The sequence below is a fragment of the Sceloporus occidentalis genome, unplaced genomic scaffold (genome assembly GCF_023333645.1).
Source record: "Sceloporus occidentalis isolate IW3139 unplaced genomic scaffold, rSceOcc1.0.p SCAF_10, whole genome shotgun sequence".
NCBI lineage: Eukaryota > Metazoa > Chordata > Lepidosauria > Squamata > Phrynosomatidae > Sceloporus > Sceloporus occidentalis.
In genome coordinates this window covers 21,307,054-21,326,905 of record NW_028316990.1, presented here as the reverse complement: position 1 = coordinate 21,326,905, position 19,852 = coordinate 21,307,054, and the positions used below count along the sequence as shown (strand labels likewise).

General features: G+C 45.8%; 2 protein-coding genes across 2 annotated transcripts in view; one reads left to right on the top strand and one right to left on the bottom strand.

Annotated features, from left to right (window-relative positions):
- The first annotated feature begins 147 nt into the window (after positions 1-147).
- On the top strand, positions 148-19,086 carry LOC149306101 (glucose-6-phosphate isomerase-like). The gene is made up of 18 exons (XM_089539794.1): positions 148-598; positions 6,147-6,237; positions 6,560-6,628; positions 7,886-8,005; positions 9,434-9,517; positions 9,610-9,756; positions 11,302-11,373; positions 12,740-12,784; positions 13,142-13,195; positions 14,509-14,569; positions 15,164-15,207; positions 15,321-15,473; positions 15,587-15,716; positions 16,440-16,516; positions 16,685-16,813; positions 17,239-17,314; positions 17,419-17,485; positions 18,515-19,086. Exons 1-18 carry the CDS (start codon positions 480-482, stop codon positions 18,636-18,638), a joined length of 1,662 nt encoding a protein of 553 aa, XP_089395920.1. The 5' UTR covers positions 148-479; the 3' UTR covers positions 18,639-19,086.
- A 19-nt stretch (positions 19,087-19,105) lies between these two features.
- WTIP (WT1 interacting protein) overlaps positions 19,106-19,852 on the bottom strand; it is a 29,319-nt gene continuing 28,572 nt past the window's right edge. The window contains exon 10 of the transcript XR_016282453.1: positions 19,106-19,192. The gene's annotated coding sequence lies outside the window, so the exon portion shown is untranslated. The remainder of the gene's footprint in view (positions 19,193-19,852) is intronic.

Below are 19,852 nucleotides of genomic sequence, written 5' to 3'. Positions count from 1 at the left end.
CGTTTTGTTTACGCTCCTGGTTGCCTTGTCCTCCGCTGTCTGTCAGCCGCCCCTGGATTTAAGCCCCGGACTTGAGAAGAGGAGCATAATAATGATACTAATGATGATGAAAATAACCTTCTGTGGGGAGAACTAGGCCTCGGGGCGCAAAGCACCTTGGGAACGGTAGTTCCGGAGAGCGCTGGAGGCCTTGGCCTGCGCCGGGGCCCTGACTGCAAATCCCAGCAGCCCTCGGGCGGAAAGAACTAACGGCTAGGCCCGAGCCAAGGCCTGCCTCTGAGCGGAATTAAATGCTCCACAGAATAAGACAGAGGCGGGAAAGGGGGCTTTGAGGCGGAAAAGGGGGCGCGGGGCCGGGGCCTCCTTCGCTCCTCCCCGAAGGTGGAGCCTTCCGTGGCCGCGCCTCCGTCCCTCAAAAGCCTGTTCTCCGCGGACTTCGCCTCCTTCTCCTTCTCCTTCTCCTGGCTGTCTCCGCTGCCATGGCCCTCTCGAGCGACCCGGCCTTCCACAAGCTCTCCGAGTGGCACAAGGGCCACGCCGCCCAGCTGCTCCTCAGGCAGCTCTTCGACAACGACAAGGAGCGCTTCCGCAAGTTCAGGTCAGCACCAGGCGAGGCCTCGTTCACACGTGCAACGCGCGCGACACGCGTCTTGGCCCCCTCCTGTCACTCCCCTCTTTGCCTTAAACAAAAGCCCCCAGCTAAAAAGGGGCCGCTGACTGTGCTCTGCAGAGGCGGACCGAGCCAAGGCTCCCCTCCTGCACGTCTGAACGCGCGTTCACTTGCGGGTCAGGGGCTGCTTGGGCTCTTGCGAAAGGTCTCCCGGGGGAAAACGTGGGTTGGGGTCCCAGGCTGCCCTCCTGGTTCTGCCTCCCGCCTTGACACGTGTCTTTTCCCTTTCTTGCGGGGTCTTAAGGGGCACCTCCGCGAGGGTCCTCCTGAGCCACGGAGGAGGAGGAGGAGGAGGAGAAGAGCCTTGGCAAAGGCGCCCCCAAAAGGCAGAGGATACTGAATCATAACAACGAACCCATGTTGCACGTCTGAACGCGCCCGGTGGGTTGCGTGTCCGGGTCCTCTGGGCAATCGAGGGAGAGGAGAGAGAGCAGTGGCCGTTCCTGGTGCTGCTCCACCCTCCCTTTACAAAGATGCGTGTTGCACGTCTGAACGTGCCCCCCTTTGCTCTAGCTGCCTCTCGCAAAAGGCCAGTCAAGGAGAAGGAGAAGAGTTTGCGAAAGGGGCCTTTCCTGAGGAAGTGGGGTCTGGGCTGTGATGCTCTGTTTTCCTTTCCCCTGCTGCACGTGTGAACGCGGGCCAGTTGCGTGTCTGGGTTATTGTTGCAAAACCAAGGAGAGAGAGGAGCCATTGGCAAAGGAGGGCCAAAGGGGAGAGATGAGGAAGGGGCTGCTGCCTCTTTGCAGAGAGGGCTGGACGCGTGTCGCCCGTGGGAACGCAGCCTTTGCTCTGCTGCCCCTTGCAGAGAAAGAGGAGGGTCGCAAAGGGAGGGCCAGAGAGACCCCTTTCCCGGTCCTTTTGCGCTTGCCCTTGGCTCCTCCTTGGAAGGGAGGCTACGTGCCACAAGGCACAGACGCCCTTTGCGGGGAGCAAGGCATTCTGGGACCGGCCTTTGCTGAGTCATGGGGGGGTTCCCTCTGGGTCCTCCCCAATCATCATCATCATCATCATCGTCTTATAGGTTGAGCCCCCTTGAATCCTGAATCCCAGCGCATTCCAAAACGGTCCACATGGGAGGCTAAGAGAGCAAGGCTTTTCTGACGGTGTGATGTGCGCAAGCTTCATTTCATGCACAGCAGCATCATCAAATCCAAAGACATGTCTGCCTTAGTCTGGGGAAACGTATTCGAAAATGGTCCACATGCGCGGCTGAGATTTGGGCCACGCATGGCCCCTTGCGCTTGCCACCTTCCATCTCTTGTTATGGGCTTTGTAACTTTAAAGCATTCTAAGCCTGTCTCTCAGTCATGATGCTCTGAGGCAGCTTAGAAGAACTTTAAACCTCTGCCACATCTCAAAATAGCAAAGCAACACGCCAAGCGATATCCTGGGTGACAACGGGAATGTGTTGTAAGTTGCATCAGGTTGGCAGCATGTTGCAAAGGTTGCTTAAGCGCTGCTTAAAGTGACCTTAGGCCAGGTTTGCAACCACTCTTAACCACTGGCAGCTTCCTGAAGGTTGCGTGAGAGGACTCCGGTAGTAACATCCTCAGCTTCATTTCACTAACGGTGGTGGGAATGCTTTGCGTCCAAGGACTGCTGCCCAGTCAGGGGCTGTTGCCTTAGCTTTAGCTTCCTTTTCAGGGAGAAGGAGGAAGTAACCCTTTCCATCTATCTATGCCTGTTGGGTGGAGACCTTCCATTGCAGGCAGAAGCCATTTGTAAAAGTATCTTATTAACCTTCCCACGTTAAAAATAGGAGATTGGTGGAGGACAGCCTTTCCAAGAGTCCTGATGGATTTTAGACCTTGTTGAAACAGGAGCCTGAAGGCACAGAGGAACACAATTGCCCAAGGCAGTAAATCAATACATAGCTGTTCTTCTGGTTTTATTGCTTGTGCAATGGAGGGTCATCTATCCCTTATTAGTATTTTTTTAAAGCCAGCAATAAAGTGTGTTATGCTGAATACGTTGCTTCTAGACTCCCTCTGCAAACCAAATTACATCTCAATATCCAGACCGTGCAACTTTCCCTTTGGATGCCTCATTACCTCTGATGCTTCCCAGTATGTCTTTTCTTTAGCAACCCGGACCCTGTGTTCCTGAGCAACTTCCTTCCTTCACAGGGCTTTTTTGGAGTAGGATAATGCTCTCTGTGTGTCAAGTCCAAATATTCTTTCTTCTAGGAATTCAGAATGGCTAAAAACACATTACAAAACACAGTGGCTTCTAGAAATAGTAAATTAAAAACGTTTACAGTGAAATTTAAAAGCAAAACCTCCTCATATAAAAACACTGAAACCCTTTTAAGAACAACAAGGGAAGGGATGTGTGTGCCTTGCAGAATCTGTTTGCCTTTCTGTGTTGGGCTTGATGTTAGGTTGATACCAAGATTAAGCAGCACAGCTCTCTTCAGTAGTTACTCAGTAGATGCAGTTTTAAATGGGCTGCTACTCTCTGGGGCTAATGGAGAAGATGTTATTCCTTCCTCCTAGCATCTTCTTGCTAGATGGCTGTCCTGAGCATATCTGTTGGCAGATGTGAGCAGCTGATCCACCCTCTGGATTAACTACTAGCGATTGTAGCGTCTTAGAGAGAGTGCTCTTCCGGAGGCTTTTCTTCTTCCTTCTGACCTTTTTTGCCCCTTGTCATTCAGGGTGAAACAAACTCTCACATTTATTAATGTATTCAATTCATATCCTACCTTTATCCAAAGATGGGATTCATTCATGGAAGCTGTGCCATGTGAAGACTTTGCTGCTAGTAGAACATAAGCGTAGTGGCATCACTTGAGCCTCTTCTCCGTCATCACGTTCTTGTAGGGAGTTTGTATTAGAGCTCAGAAGAGTCGCCTTTTGGACTGTATCTCCCAAGATCCCTCATATAAAAATACCTAGGAAAAATATCTACACATAAAAATAATCTAATGGTTTTGAGTAAGCTTGTCTTCATACATACGGCTCAAAGGGGATCTTACCTTGCCAAGAGAGTTCAAGCACTTCATTGAGGTGGTTAATCTGCTTTGGGTTTCGGTCTGAACTTTAAAGGTGCTATTTAAAGGCTGGACCTATTTTAAAGGTAGGGTTTGGCATGTTAGATAGTGCCTTTAAAGTTCATACTAAAACCCAGAGTGGATTCATTGCCTCACTAACATGGAAGAGACTGCTAGGTACAAGTCATTTTTTATGTTGTAAGTTCCTTAGGAATGTTTAGTCACAATGCAGTTACTAAGACTGCTAGCCCTGACCCACCGGGGAGTATGTCATTCTACCCATGAGATCATATCCCTACAGCTGCCCTATGAATATGTTCTGCTTTTGGGATAAAGTGGCTTCTTGCCATGGAGAATCGAATCTGTTTACCTGCCCAGAGAAAAGCCTGACTAGTGGGGCACAGGTGAGAGCTCTTTATTCAGCTGTAAGACTTGGAAAACAAAAAATAATTCTGTCTTCTTTTTGGCTTGCTTTTGCTTGCCAGCACAAAACCAAACATAAGATCCACCCTAAAACACCTCCTGTTTGCTTTGGTTGGAGTGTATTAACCAGCCCTAGAGATCTAACTGGGAACCAGAAGCTTTCTAAATACTGGAATTACAGTCTGATAACACTTGGGAAAGGCCATGTCCATAATACTCTGCTAGGTGAAGCAAGGATGGTGGTAACGGTGGAGTAAGAACAGATAGGACTCCATAATTCATTGGGAAGACTCAGTTGTGGCTTCCCAAGGAGAAGTAACAGGAGATTCCTATTCATCTTATCAATCCATGATTTGGGTTTTTTCCCTTGGGAACCAGACTCTCTTGCCAGCCTAAATAGTTCCCCAGTTCTTGCAAACGGACATGAAGTTTTATGTACAAGACCAAGGGAGACAACTGAGTCCCTGCTGTGCTTATCCATGGCCTTTACGATGCATCTTTTTCTACCCGAATGGTTCTGTGGTTTGTGGGATGCCGCATTGCGGAATGAGCCCTCAAGCAGAGTGTTTTCCACCAAAGGTGGGCTTGGAGAGCATCCTTGGGTCCCTGGTGTCCATGTCTGTAGATCAGATGTGGATATGGACCCGGGTTTCTGTCCCTAAGGGTTGCACAGTCTGCCGGAATGCCCCACCTCCATGAAAAACAAGACTGGAAGTCATGAAAGGTCTATTTCTAGTTATGAATACTATGTAATAAAGGTTACAAGGAGACACTGCGACCTATTTAAAAGGTGGATGGCTGCTCTTGGAGACTGGAGTGAAAGGGGACAGAACAAGACACATTCTGGAGGGATCAGGACCGCACTGCTCACCTCTGCTTCAGTGCATTTGTTACTGGCAGCTGCCATTGTCTGAAGTTCAGCTTTGCATTGTAGTAACCAGAAAGATCTGGCAGCCCTTCCTCTTTGGAGGCTAGTGCTGTAACCTGTGGATGTAGCCACTGCAGCCACTCATATCCTGAGCAGTCTTACTAATCACAAATACTCTAAACCTGGAATAACTGTGTGTTGTGGCTCTCTGCAATGGCTTTCCAGTCGCTCTCAGTTCTGCCTCTGGGCTCCAGTGCAGAAGGGATCTTCTTGCACTGACAATTCAGATAAGACCACCTTGTTCGGAAAGCTTCCCAGGGCAGTTGAAGATTAAATTATGTAATTCCCAAGCAGGATTACTGCCTTTACTGAGCAGAAGGCCTGAATCGTTGCTGCCCTGTGGAAATGATTGTGTCCATTTAAAATGATTTGTCATCCTTACTTGCTGTGACCGGTTGTATAGATAAGATGCCTCTTGTTTGCAGCCAGGTGCACTGATGGTGAACTCTCTGTGCAAACTCTCTGTGTGTGTGAATACAAAATGCATTGTTCCCTAATGGCAAACAAATCCTTTTTGCAAAAAGGCTGTGCAAGCAAAGCAGGGCGCAAGTGCTGGCAGGTTGTACCAAGGAAGGGTGGAGAGCCTCTTTCAAATCCAAGGGCCAAAGGTATCATAGGCTGCATTCCTGTCTCAGGCAGGGCCAAAGTCAAAATGGGATGGGACCAAGCCAAGGAGCAGCTTTAGGGGAGGAATTCTATCCCATGAGAATGGGGTGGAGGGCACCTGTACAGATACTAGGAAACCACCTAGTAATGGTCTTCTGGGGAAGGAGGCATGTCCCTTTGGGGAATTTCAGGAAGACGGGATTTGGCGAGGCTTCAAAGATAGTCCTTATGATGGATGGCATGCCTGGCATCTGAGGAGAAGCCTGTGTAACTATGGGGAAGCCCGGCCACCTATTGACTAACTGGCCACTATGGTGATGTGAAACACTTGCGTCTGGTGGGAAAGGGGGATGACTACATTGATGAAAGAACATCAGGATATCTAAGCAAAACAGGGGTTTGAAGTTTCACAATAACACCTAGTGTTAACATAATGGGGTTGCTCTTACCTGCCCACCTTTCTCTGTGATGGTTGAGAAAAATGTTTCTCTGTATGACAGAATGGCCTTTTCTAATTCTTTTGACAGCTTGACACTGAACACCGATCATGGGGACATCTTGGTCGACTATTCCAAGAACCTTATCACAGAAGAAGTGATGAAGCTGCTGATTGAAGTGGTAAATAGCAGCTCACATATTAACCCCTAAATATTAAATAGCACCTTTGAGGCATGCGGCAGTCTGCCAAGTGCAGTTAGCAAAACATCTGCATTAGAAGGCGAGAGGAAAGCGAATTGTTTCATGCAAACATCAATTGATAAGATGCCATGTTGTGAACAAATTCCAAATAATAATTTCTCATTTCTAGCATATTGTGGCCTAAATGTTCAAAAATATGAGGAGAGATGGGAGTTAAGAGAGAAACCGGTTTCTGTAATGTGACTGGTGGGTTTAGAAAGCTGTCTGGTCTCTTTACTAAATACTAAATCTTCATTTTCAGGCAAAATCCAGGGGTGTTGAAAAAGCTAGAGAACAAATGTTCACCGGAGAAAAGATCAACTTCACTGAGGTAAGGGCTGTTTTTATGTGTCCGTCCACATACACATAGATGCATTCAACTTATGGGCAGAGTCACAGATAGAACCTTGGTAGCCTTGTCCTTTGAAAAGTTGGCTTGAACTTTGCAAGTTACTTTAGAGACATATTTGTTAGTGCCTGAACATATATAGATCGTCTTGGTTTACGCCATCAGTACCTTCCTCTTTCAAGCTGTACAATGAAATTGGCAAGTTGTTTCAGCAGGAAGGGGTAAGGAGCAAAAGCTACAACCAAAGTGACTTAAATGATGGATGTAATGCACCTAGCTTTTTCTCTCCTTTCCTCTGAATTCTAAGGGAGTTATGCAAGTCTTTGAGTTAGTCCCTGTCATGAGTGAAGAGCTAATCCGGATAAGATAGGGGGAAGATTAATCCAAGGAGAAGCAATTGGTCACTTATAGATACGGGTGCACTAGCCCTGATAGAATAAGAGTAAAATTTGGGAGGAGGTGGGGTTTCTGGACAGAAGCGTTCATCTTGCTCCCCTTCCAGCCAAGGTGCTAAGAACAGCTTTTTCTTGAGTACTGATCTTGCAACACTTATGTGCATGCAACAAAACGGTCATTTGACCAGACTGTTACAAGAAGCTTCTATAGCTTTTTAAGATACCCACTTCTCCTTTGAGAGGTCTCTTGAGACTAGAGTTGAAGAACATTAAGCACAAGACCAAACAAAACCCCGAAATTAGGAAATCGCTATAAATTATTAGGAAAGTTCCTTCCATTCCTTTTAATATAGTTCCCAGCTAGCTTGTGGCAAGTGCTGGCTGTGTCTTGTGTCCATCATTGGAGGTTCATACAATTTTGGAGGGAAGGAGTCCCATTCCAGTGGTCGCTTGGCAGCAGGTGGCATTACTTCCTCCCCACTCCAGGCTGCCACAGTTTAAGTGCACTGCTCCATTCTGCTCAGATTTGAGTCTCTGTTCTATACCTGTATCATTCTGAACACATGACTTTTCCTTCTATTTTTGTGACCATTGGCCACCACACTGGAATATTTTGGGGAGGTGCCAAAATTGAGAACAGGTAATACTCTCAAAGAAGATGTTAAATTTGGTTCTAGAGTTGGTGGGTGAGGCTGCTTGGGAATTTTCTCCCCAAAACTGGAAGTGAACCTTTGGTGACTTCTGGGTTTATTTATTTATTTTGGGTGGGTTGGGGATTTTGATAGTTAACTGCACAAATGTCCATTGCCTTCCATCCCTGTCTGATTATTCCTTCCTGTTTCAGAACCGTGCTGTACTCCATATTGCTTTGAGGAATCGCTCAAATACCCCAATATTAGTTGACGGCAAAGATGTAGTTCCAGAAGTGAACACAGTGCTGGAGAAGATGAAGAATTTCTGCCAGGTATGAATTATTTAGCCAATACACTTTCTCTTCAAAGGGTTTAATGCACAATAGCAGCAGTTCCTCACAAAATAGAATCATAGAATCATAGAGTTGGAAGAGACCGCAAGGGCCATCCAGCCCAACCCCATTCTGCCATGCAGGAAATCTCAGTCAAAGCATCCCCATTGACAGATGGCCATCCAGCCTCTGCTTAAAGATCTCCAAAGAAGGAGACTCCACCACAATCTCCATTGAGGGAGTGTGTTCCACTGTCGAACAGCCCTCACTGTCAGGAAGTTCCTCCTAAGGTTGAGGTGGAATCTCTTTTCCTGTAGCTTGCATCTGTTGCTCTGGGCCCTCTTCTCTGGAGCAGCAGAAAACAAGCTTCCTCCCTCCTCAATATAACATCCCTTCAAGTATTTAAACAGGGCTATCATATCACCTCTTAACCTTCTCTTCTCCAGGCTAAACATCCCCAGCTCCCTAAGTCATTCCTCATAGGGCTTCATGGTTTCCAGACTTTTCACCATTTTAGTCCCCCTCCTTTGGACACATGGCTCCAGTTTCTCAATGTCCTTTTTTAATTGTGGTGCCCAGAACTGGACACAATATTCCAGGTGAGGCTTGACCAGATCAGAATAGAGTGGCACTATTACTTCCCTTGATCTAGACACTATATTTTTATTGATGCAGCCTAAAAATTGGCCTTTTTAGCTGCCGCATCACACTGTTGACTTATGTTCAACCTGTGGCATATTTGGACTCCTAGATCCCTTTCACATGTATAAGTCTCTTGTTCAGCCAGGTGTCCCCCATAATCCTATATCTGCATTTTATTTTTCCTCCCTAAGTGCAGTACCTTACATTTCTCCGTGCTGAATTTCATTTTGTTAGCTTTGGCCCAGCTTTCTAGTCTATTCAGGTCAGACTACAGTATGATGAGATCTCTTCTCAAACTTGGTATCAGTGAGGTTTATTACTTAGTATCTCTGTACATCTTAGGAGTGGTAAAACAAAGCTTGCAGGCCAGGTGCTCCCTTTTGGACAGCCATCTGTTCAGTAGTGCTTCTTTTTGAGGATTTGTGCAAGGGTTAAGAGTGCCTGACATCTCTCTTAAACAAAAATTGTACAGTCATTACTCCTGATGAGAATTGCTGTAGAGGTACCTGAAAAGAACCCATGAACTGAGTCAAAGGATTGTTGCATGAGGAATAGCAACTAGTGGGGAGCAATTCTAACCTGACTTGCGGGGCTGGTAGGGAACATTAAGGCATGCAGTCCCTTCCCTAGTAATACATATAATTCAGGTTCCAGAATTGTTCTGAAACTGACTGAAAAAGATCAGGAATTTTGCTAAGCAAATAATAGGGCACAGTTGGGGGGGAAATCCCAGTTACTGAAAAACTTCCTATCCAAATGCCCTTTGTATTGCCTTCTGTGTTGCAGAAAGTTCGCAGTGGGGACTGGAAAGGGTATACTGGCAAAGCCATCACGGACGTGGTCAATATTGGGATTGGCGGATCGGATTTGGTGAGTTTCCCTGCTGCGTAACCAACTTCTCCAGACCAAGGAAGTGCCCCAACGTTCCAGTAGCTCTTACTGGTCTTTCTTCCATTCTTCAGGGTCCCCTCATGGTGACTGAGGCTCTTAAACCGTATTCCAAGGGAGGGCCCCGCGTCTGGTTTGTGTCCAACATTGATGGCACTCACATTGCCAAAACTCTGGCTGAGCTCAATCCGGAGACAACGCTCTTCATCATTGCATCCAAGGTATGTTCTGGCCAAGAGACATGGCCGTCCTCACCCCCTTCGTTAGCGGCTTCTGCCAAAGTGACCTGTCTGTGTGTGTCCTGTGAACCAGAAGGATGAAGCCATTGCAGGGCTGCTATTCCCAGCCTGTTTGTGAGGATGCACTGAGGTGCTGTGACAGGGCTGGTCATGTGCCAGGCGAGAGAGATGAGAGAACAAAAGGCTTCCATGAGCACACAGTGAGGGAGGCTGCTCAAAATCTGCCTCTGTTTTGGGGACACTGGTGGAAACTGAGTTGGGTTATGGCTTTTAAAAAGAAGCGTGCAGGATGGACCCTCAGGATTCCATATGAAGACATACATTTAACTTGTGAATTGCTGACTGGAGCTTCTATAATGAATATGGGGGGGCTGGAAGTCTTGTAATCAATGTTTTGAGTTATATTTTGCAACTTATTCAACTAGATTTCGCCAAGTGTGTCACTGTCAAGAACAACTCTGAAGAGCTTTAAAAGGAGACTCAACAAATTTTTGGAGGATGGGTCTGTCAAGGACCACTAGTCAAGAAGACTAGCTATAGCCTTCAGTAACTGAGGAGCTAAACCTCTGAACACTAGTTACTGAGAAACATAAAGTGGGAGAAAAGGCATAAGGAAGAGTCATTTGTAATTTAATACTATTCAGGTGAAAGCTACCATGGCTTTGACCAAGTCCCACACGTTTACCTTGGGACACGAACCAGAGAACATCCAACAGACCAGCCCTTCCTGCGACAGCTCATTCTAAAACTTCAGACACAGTTGAGCCAAAGTTTACTTTCCTTTCTGCTTCGGACCTAAACATGAGGATATTTGTTCTCTGTGGGTTTCATACAATTCAATGCGCTCATTAGTGAAAATAAAATTGCCTGCTTTATGAAATGCAGACATGGTCAGTCATGCAGGTCTATAAGGGTCAAGTCTCCTCTATTGGAGTTTATTCAGCCATTCAAATGTAGCTTTAAGGACCAACATCATGCTCTCCTCCTCTCCCATCCCTCTCCCAAGTATGGTTCCATCACTCAACAAAAGGCTAGTTTATAATGGAAACTCCAAAAATGCCATTCATCCCTTTCCAAATCTGTCCAATTATCGTACAGCAGCCATTCAAATGAGAGCCAAAAAAAAATTGTAAAGTTTCCCCAGTGGGAATCTAAGGCTGTCAGGCCGGGTACATGATTTATTAATGCAACAAAACAAAGCCAACCCAACAGAAGATCCCTTCATGCTCTAGGCCCTGAAAAATCTCATTTGCCATTTCCAAGATGAGATCATAAAAGGAACAACAGTAAAGCACAGGCTGCACTTGGCATCAAATCTATGAGGAGTTCAGTGTATCATCCACAGTTATACAAATGGAAGTCCTGTCCTATTAGTTCAGCGGAGTTTAAAACCTACAAGCCTAGCTTGTGGGTGCATCAGTTGGAACTAGGTCTTGGTAGCAGCTTTGTTATATTTTGTGCCTCTTAAATCTTGTATACATTTCTTGGCCAGGAGTTTAATACTCCTTTTTCTTTTTTGTCACACAGACTTTTACCACTCAAGAAACTATCACCAATGCAGAGACGGCCAAAGAGTGGTTCCTTCATGCTGCTAAAGATGTAAGTCAAAGTGTATTAATGAAATTTGATATAGGGTCAGCGGTGCTCAGAAGTTCCCAGCATTCCTAATCATTGGCATTGAGGGCTATTGCTGAAATTGTGGTCCAACAGCATCTGCCTTAAAGGAGAGTGGTCCTAGGCTTCTAGCATGCCTGACCATTGTCATGCTGGCTGAGACTTCCAAAGTTTGAGAGCTACTGACTTCAATGGAGTATATAGCATAGCTTTTGTAACAGTTTTCAGCTTAGTCAAATTTTTAATCTTATGGTGGACAGGCAAGAAAAATATGACACCTACAACACAGTCTATAAAACTCTGTTTGTTGTAGGTGGTTGTCATTTGAACTGTAGCTGAAATTTGTATAATGCCCAGTACAGGCATAACACAAGCTTACTGCTATCCAGAAGCCAGGCTCCAGAATTGTCATTATCTTAAACATGGTTCTGCGCACAAATGCTAATCATGGTTCCCACTAGAAACACAGTCTGCAGTCTGGTTTTAAATGTTTAGTTCAAACTTGGGGCTTTTGAGGGAAAACATGGTTCATGTTGGAGAGGGGAAGAATTTTGCTTGGGTTGGATCGTTCTCATGCTTGGCAGGCCTTTGGGTTTTGGGGGTCCTGTGTCGATTTGCATGGGGTTTAAGATGTTTGAGGAGGCCTCTACCTTGGAGCCTGTTCTACTGCAAGGAAACATGAGATAGTTTTTACAAGAGCTAGCCAGTGCTGTTTTCATACTTGGCAGTTCCTTTGCAGTCTGAAACCAGGTTGTATTTGAGACGGGGTTGGCCTTTTCCAAGGCAGATGCCTGAACTATGAATAGGCTCCCTTATGCAGAATTCTCTGGGAACTCTTCTAAAAGGACACCTCTACTGTAACTTACCTTCTTCCTGGCTCTTTTCTCTGATGTATGGGGTACTATGTCCTGGTGATGGGACCGGAAGGCATTGCTCAGTGGGGCAGTTTAAAAACACCTTGCTTTTCCCAGGCTGATCCTAGCAGAGTTTACATTTCTGAAAGCAGTGAAGGCCCTAGAAATAATAATAATAATAATAATAATAATAATAATAATAATAAATGTATGTCCCACCTCTCCAATGAGATGAGCCCCTTCCCCCCAAAAATGATCCAATAGGTTTGGTTCCCTAGAGGTTTAGATCTGATTGGAAAATTGTGGCAATAAACAAAGAGGCAGGGATGAACCGTTTGCTAGGATTTGGATGTCCCTGCTCCTCCTGAGATTGCAAAATACAGAAACCTATAGTAGAAGGAAAATGCATGAATAAAACTGCCTAATATTTGTTATTCAGGAAATGGTTGTCATTTATCTAACAGTTTTCTTCTCTTCCCATTTTCTTTCCTTGAAAGCCTTCTGCTGTGGCCAAGCATTTTGTAGCCCTTTCTACCAATGGGGTAAGTGGCCCTGTGTGTTGAACTATTTGGTTTATGAAACAGCTTTGTTTTTGGGGCAGAGGATCAGAGTAATAGGATGTGGCAGAGCTATGACTCTTAACCCTCTTGTGCTTCACCCTTCCACACCCCCATTTAGCCCCCCAGAAGCAGCTTAGAAAAATATTCCCAAAAGTAAATTCTGTAGGGTCTGCAAATGCCCTCTTTAAAACTCTCAGCAGTTGGTGGTGATAGATTCCCACTTGTGAAAGCCTTTTGACTTGTAAATGAGTTCTGTGTATAAGTGTGTTCTATTATAGAGCTCCCTACCAGGCAAGGTTGTAATATAACTCTGTTTCTTTCTCCTCTCTTATTTCTTAGCCTAAAGTTAAAGATTTTGGAATTGACACTCAGAACATGTTCGAGTTTTGGGATGTAAGTAAGATATTATGTACAAGATCAAATCTTGCTCAGACCTTCTCCTGGAACTTTGTCTCCCATCCTTTAAACTTGCTTTGCCTGCTGTCCATCTTTCCAGAAACACTTCACTGATCTGTCCATGCAGCAACATGTGCTGTCTGGAGGATTCTGCAGTTGTGGTGGCTTGAAAAACTTTCTCAAGCTCTCCTTCCACTGGCAGCAGTGGAAGGGAGAAAGGTGCAAAACCATCTGGGGATTATAGAGCCCATGATGGCTGCAGAGTTTGGAGAATTCCAGTCCAAAAATGACTTCCAGGAGCTCTGCTGCAGATCCAAATTGCTCCTCTATCAGAAGGTGCGGAGCGATGAGGATCTTCATGGTGAGCTGAATGTCAAAATGTGAGGCTTGGGAAAGGTCAGGCTAGCGGAGGCCTCCAAAGCCCTTTCAGTCTGGACAGCTGTTGGGTAAGAGGAGACAGTCCATGCACCGGCTTGGCCTCAGGGCTATTCTAAGCAGTAACGGGGAAAGCCTGGCATAGAAGGTCAGTAAAGGTCAAATGTCATCTCTTGCAAGGGGGCCAGGCAAGCCCAGCTGAACTTTCAGTCTTGAGAGTCAACCTGAAACTGCTTCACAGGGGAAGAATTTGAAGCTCTCAGGCGCCTCCCTCAGGGCTCTGGTGGCGGGAACATAATCCTTGCTCTTATGTCAGATGGCCTGGGCCTTTTGCATTTGGTTAGTCCACCGTACAGCCCACAGAATAGCACAAAACCCATTCTAATCAGAGCTGGAGAAAGCTTTGTTGGAATCCCCAGATACTGGGAGTTTCAGTAAAGGAACTTTGCAAAGGTCTGATCCTAACTCGGCTGTCCAGCAAGAGGAGCTGGGAAGGTCCCATGTTTCACAGGGAGTCTCACTTCAGGAGCAGAATTAACTTAAGAGAACATTACCTCTCTCAGCTCGAAGGCCATTGGGTCACCTTGCAAAGTATGCGTGCGTGTCAAAAGAATCCACCTTGTTTTATGTGCACAATGAGAGTTTCCCTAATTTACCCTCTTTTGCCTGGAGGATCTGCAGCCCGTACCTATTGAATGCCCGCTGGCCCTTTGGGAAATGGCCATCTTCATTCCAGCACCAAAGAACAGTTGTAATATAGTGCTTAGAGCAGAGGTTCCCAGCCCTTAGGGCTCCCAGGTGCTCTTTAGGAAATAAAGAAATAAAAATGGAATGAAATTAAATAAGCAAATATTCTTATATATACTCCTAAACACCATTAACTGTCATATAAATCATGGCTCCCCCCTTTCCCTTCCCTTCATTCCTTTTTTCAGTGGGTTGGTGGACGTTATTCTTTGTGGTCAGCCATTGGCCTCTCCATTGCTCTGCACATTGGTAAGTACCCAGAAGTCTTTGCAACTCCATATGACCTCTTGGCACCATAATACTATGTTGTATTGATGCCTCTGAGCATAATTTTTTTTCTTTAAAATAACTCAGCTGTGCAGAAAAGCCTGTATTGCTTTCCTACCAGTTAAGCAGGATTTGGCAACACTCTCCTGTTGTTGCGCTGGCACTGGTGGCTTTTCTGCTAACTGAGGTATGCTAGAGCTCTCTCCAGATTGCTCTGGTGGAAGTTTTCTTAACACCTTTTTATGCATGGAGTGGAAGTGATGGATGTTTTCTAGATAATGAAGAAGCAAACAGGCACACAATGATCACAACTACATACAGTATGTGTGCAGTGTGTAGTTTCCTTCTGGCAGGGAACAGAGGGCAGCTTCCCTTCCATTCACTTCCTTCTAAGTTGAGGACTCTGGTATCACAGTGGCGAAAAATGTACAGACATATTGGATATTTGGATCCTTATTGTCTGAGCAACTTGAGCAAGTCTACCAAGAAAGCATAAGGGCAGTGTTACTTTGTAGGTGTTTGATGTATGTTCTGGAGGTGGGGTTTTCACTCCAAATGTTTTCATTTTGTGCACAGGTTTTGACAACTTTGAGAAATTACTTGCTGGAGCCCACTGGATGGTGAGTATCTGGATGTTCCTTAAAGAGTCTCCTTCTGTGGGACTTTGATCTGGTGTTAGTAAAAAGCCTGTTCTTTCATTAACTTGAGTTTCTTCCTGCCTTCCCCCTAAAAGGACAACCACTTCCGCACTGCTCCCCTGGAGAAGAACGCCCCTGTGATTCTGGCCATGCTAGGTGTCTGGTACATCAACTGCTATCGTACAGAGACCCATGCACTCCTGCCATATGACCAGTACATGCACCGCTTTGCAGCTTACTTCCAGCAGGTACAGTGGGGAAAATGGCATTGGGCTTCTCCCCTTGTTTTGCATTCTCTTTGAAATGGTTTAGGAGCGCAAAGACCAACTTGAGGCCTGTTGCTTTTTCACTCTTGCTTTAGGGAGACATGGAATCCAATGGGAAATACATCACCAAGAAGGGCACCCGGGTGAACTACAATACTGGCCCGATCGTGTGGGGTGAACCTGGCACCAACGGCCAGCATGCCTTCTATCAGCTGATTCATCAAGGTACGGTGAAAAGTGGTCAGAGGTCATTCAGCATTTTGGCAGATCCAGTTGCTCTTTCTTGGGGCATAGATGGCCAGGGGCGGTTTACTGTAAAAATGGTTGCATATAACATGAAACAGACAAACAGGCATTTGTCACAACTGTAATTGTTAGAAGTAGCTGAGAGATCTGATGAAAGTGGAAGCTTAGGCCCAAATCCTGTTGTGGCTTCCTGCTGGCATCACAAGGAGTTGCATTTTCTATTCAGGTTTGCACAAACTTAGGAATGCTACCCAGGAGGTTGTGTGTCTGTATGCGTGGGAGGTTCTTGGCAGCGGGTGGCGAATCGAGTGGATTGTTACATAGCAAAAAAGGGTGCACTATTGTTTTCCTTCACATGGTCAGTTGTCTAATGCTACAGTCCACTAAACTCAGTGCAGCTAAGCAGGTGTATTTTCATGCTTTGTTGTGGATAAATAAGATGTTGGCACAACAGTCAATAAAAAATAAAGCTACAGAACTACAAGTGGTGAGAAGTGTAGAACTTGTTCAGAAGGTTTAACTTATCAGTTGATTATCTTCAGGGTGGGACACCCCCCTCCAGACCTTGTTGGGACTATAGTCCCTATCAGTTTAAACCAACACTGTTATAGACAGCTGGTCCAGTTACATCTGGAAAGGCATAGATTCACCGCTCTTGCTGCTAAAACGACTTTTCACTCGCATCTCCTTCTCTTTTTGTAGGGACTCGCATGATTCCTTGCGATTTCCTCATCCCGGTCCAGACGCAGCACCCAATCCGAAATGGCCTCCATCACAAGGTAAACCAGCTTATAGCCAATGTTTTACTGGAAAGTCCTAACATTCAAGCCAAGATTGTAATCCTTCTTATTCTGCTACATCCTCTGTGGCCGGATGCATTTTGCTTGCTTAAGCAGGTAGTCTGCCAGTTAGGCACTCCATCCTAACCTCTGTCTCTCTTCCATCAGATCCTTCTGGCCAACTTCCTGGCTCAGACCGAAGCCTTGATGAAAGGAAAGACACCGGATGAGGCTCGCAAAGAGCTTCAGGCTTCTGGGCTGAGTGGAGATGCACTGGAGAAGCTCCTTCCCCACAAGGTATGTGGGTTGTGGCCCACAGCCAGCTCTCCCTGAAATCCTAGGCCCTGGGTGCAGACTGATCACAAGTGGCCTTCCAGTGGGAACCATGAGTGAAAACTATGTAAAGGTTATCCAGTCATGCTGAGTCTCTATAGTGGCCTGGTTTCTGTGCTTCACAGAGATTAACAAACCTGAGCAGGATGAAGAGGAGGAGCAAGTCCTGAAAGTGGGCTTAAGTTTTAGTTCAGCTTTGGGCAGGGAAGTGAGTGCAGTTTAAGTAACATCTTCACTTTAGAAGCCATCTTGGCCTTGTTGTGTTGCTTTATTGGGCTAAGAAGCAGAAGCTGTGTGTGGTGCTCCAAGGCAAGGTTTATCTGACAGATGTGTCTTAAAGATGGGCACGGAGTAACTAATAACCTCTTTCCTTGTCTTTTTTCTGGAAGGTCTTTGAAGGCAACCGCCCAACCAATTCCATTATGTTTACTAAACTTAACCCATTCATTCTTGGAGCCTTAATTGGTAATGGATTTTCTCTTCAGTTCTTGCATTTATTGACTGCTTTGTCCCATAAGGATGGCTATTCAAGTTGCTTCCTTTTTTCTTATTAATTTCCCTCCTTCTAGCCATGTATGAACACAAGATCTTTGTCCAAGGAGTTGTGTGGGATATCAACAGCTATGACCAGTGGGGGTAAGTCGGTCTGGGGAATGTATGGGGTCATCTTTCCTTGTAAAACGAGTCAGTTTCCCTAGGAGGGGGGACCTCACTTCTGCCTTGCACTCTTACTGAATCACTGTCCATGTGGGCTGAATTTGGCTTTTGAGTGGACGAATTAAGTTACTTGGGTCTTGGCCTGTTGTCAGCACTTTCAAAGGTGGCAGGAAGGAGACCTTTTTGGACTACAGCTTCCAGAACTACTGCAGCTGACACGGCTTGCTAGGGGAAAGTTGGGGTGGTTGTAGTCCAAAAACATAATTTCTCCCAAGCTCTGAGCAGATTTCCTAGGGATGAAGGAAGCTCCTAATAAGTCAAACTGGAGTCTGGTTGCAACAGAATGAGCCGTGTTACAATATAGGAAAAATCTGTAGTAACCATAAAATTGTACTCCAACTCATTGGATTCCATCTGAAGCCCAACTTGGTAGAAAGGATTATTTTTGTCACCTCATTTTTCAGCAACACAAGGTGGGCGCACAATTCCCATGCCTGCCTGATGCGAACAAGGCAGGCGCTCTTTCCCTGAGCTGGTTCAGCTCTTTCTTCCGGTGGTTGGCAATTAATTGTGTTTGTTTTGTACAAGGAGCTGGGTTGAAATCCACACTCAGCCATTGGGTTCCCCTGTTGACTTTAGGGTGGCTGTAATCTCTTGGCATGTCATCTCAGTATCAAGGATGGGGATTGTTCATCCCTTCAAATGATGTTGGACTGCGACTCCCAGCAGCCCGTCAGTAAAATCATGTGTGAGGAATGCTGGGAATTGCAGGGCAGCAAGAGCTGGAGAGCTGCACTTGCTTTAAAGCCATGTTTCTCAACCTCTCCAGATGCTTTGGACTTCAGCTCCCCAAAACCTCAGCCACCGTGGCCAGTGGTCATGGTCCCCAGGTGTTTTTCTGATGTGTGGCTCTGAGGAAACATGGGATAGGAATGCAGCACAAGTGTTCCCAAGTGTTTAGCCTGCGTTTTTCCTCTCCCCACCCTTTCCGCTTTTTATTGAACGCAGCGTTGAGCTTGGGAAGCAGCTGGCCAAGAAGATCGAGCCTGAGCTGGCCTCCGATGCCCCCGTGACGTCCCACGACTCCTCCACCAACGGACTCATCGGCTTCATCCAGAAACACCGGGCCTGAAGCCGCCAGTGCCGGAGGAGAGGCGTACGGCGACAATCCGGACACCAAACACCGAGATTGATGTTGTAGTTGCTGCTTTCGTTAGCCAAGTCTACTGAGATAGCACTTTTCACCAATTCTGGCCTCTTCGTTGTTGTTGACGGTTAGCTTTGTTGCATTTTGAGCAGAGTCACAGAGGAGGGAACCTTTTATTCTTTTCTTATCTCATGAGACTCGAAACCTTGTTGTTTAGTGGCTGTTTGTGGCAGCTGAATTGTATCACACTTTGGGTACTGTGTTCCTCACTTCTTTACAGCCTGCTCCCCATTCCACTGTGTGACGTCAGACAAAAGATATGCATAGTCCGCAGTTTAAAAACCCCTTTTCCACACTGTGTCTTAGTGAGCCAGTTGCAGCGTTGAGAAACCCAGCCTTACCTGTACAAGATTATACCAGGATTAACTAAAAACACCTCTGCGTCTGTGTTTATTTTTCATTGATAGTGTTGTATGGCACAGTGTTCCACTCCAGGAAGGTAAACATGATTCAACAGTCTAAAGCCTGGTGAGATGAGTCTGGAATATAGTAAAAGAGAGGTAAAACCTATTCCAAAGAAATGGATCAAACAGAAAATTAGGAGTAGCAGTTTCATATAGCAAGGATGTGTAGAGCTGTGGGGAGATCATGGTTTAGGCTTAGAGGATTTGGGTAAATAAAGGGAAGACAAACTACAGCAACCTCACTAAAGCTTTAAATCCAGATTTAAGGTTTGAATAATGCTTCCCTAAAAGAAATGACCAAATATTCAAAAAGGAGAGAGGTTATAGTAATGGGAGTCCGTAATATTTGTTGGAAGTCAAACGCTTGCCAAAAGAATGCAACAGATTCTTAATCTTGCTGATGATTTCTTTGTCCAGAAGGTGGAAGAGGCAACAAGGGGATCAATTATTTGTGATTATATTCTAACAACAGATGATCCGGTTGACAAGGTGGTAGTAGTAGTGGGACCCTCAGGTAGGAGTAACCACAAAGGGGCAGCCAGTGTTGTCAGAAGCATACTGGACTCCAAGGAGGCTGAATTCAGGAAGCTGATGGAAGTAATGGGTGGGAGCCCATGGTCAGAAATGCTGAAAGGGAAGAGAATTCATGGCGCATGGCTATTTCTTGAAAGCAAGAAGATGCAGTTATGGTTCTATGAATGTCAATGTAGGGAAAATGTGAGAGGTGTTTAAAAT

What these genes read in the sequence shown, in the direction of transcription:
- LOC149306101 (XM_089539794.1), top strand. Translation starts at nt 480, where the DNA reads ATGGCCCTCTCGAGCGACCCGGCCTTCCACAAGCTCTCCGAGTGGCAC. An exon ending in AAAAGATCAACTTCACTGAG is followed by an intron (nt 6,629 to 7,885) that starts GTAAGGGCTGTT and finishes TTCCTGTTTCAG; the next exon opens with AACCGTGCTGTACTCCATAT. An exon ending in GAAATGGCCTCCATCACAAG is followed by an intron (nt 16,517 to 16,684) that starts GTAAACCAGCTT and finishes CTCTTCCATCAG; the next exon opens with ATCCTTCTGGCCAACTTCCT.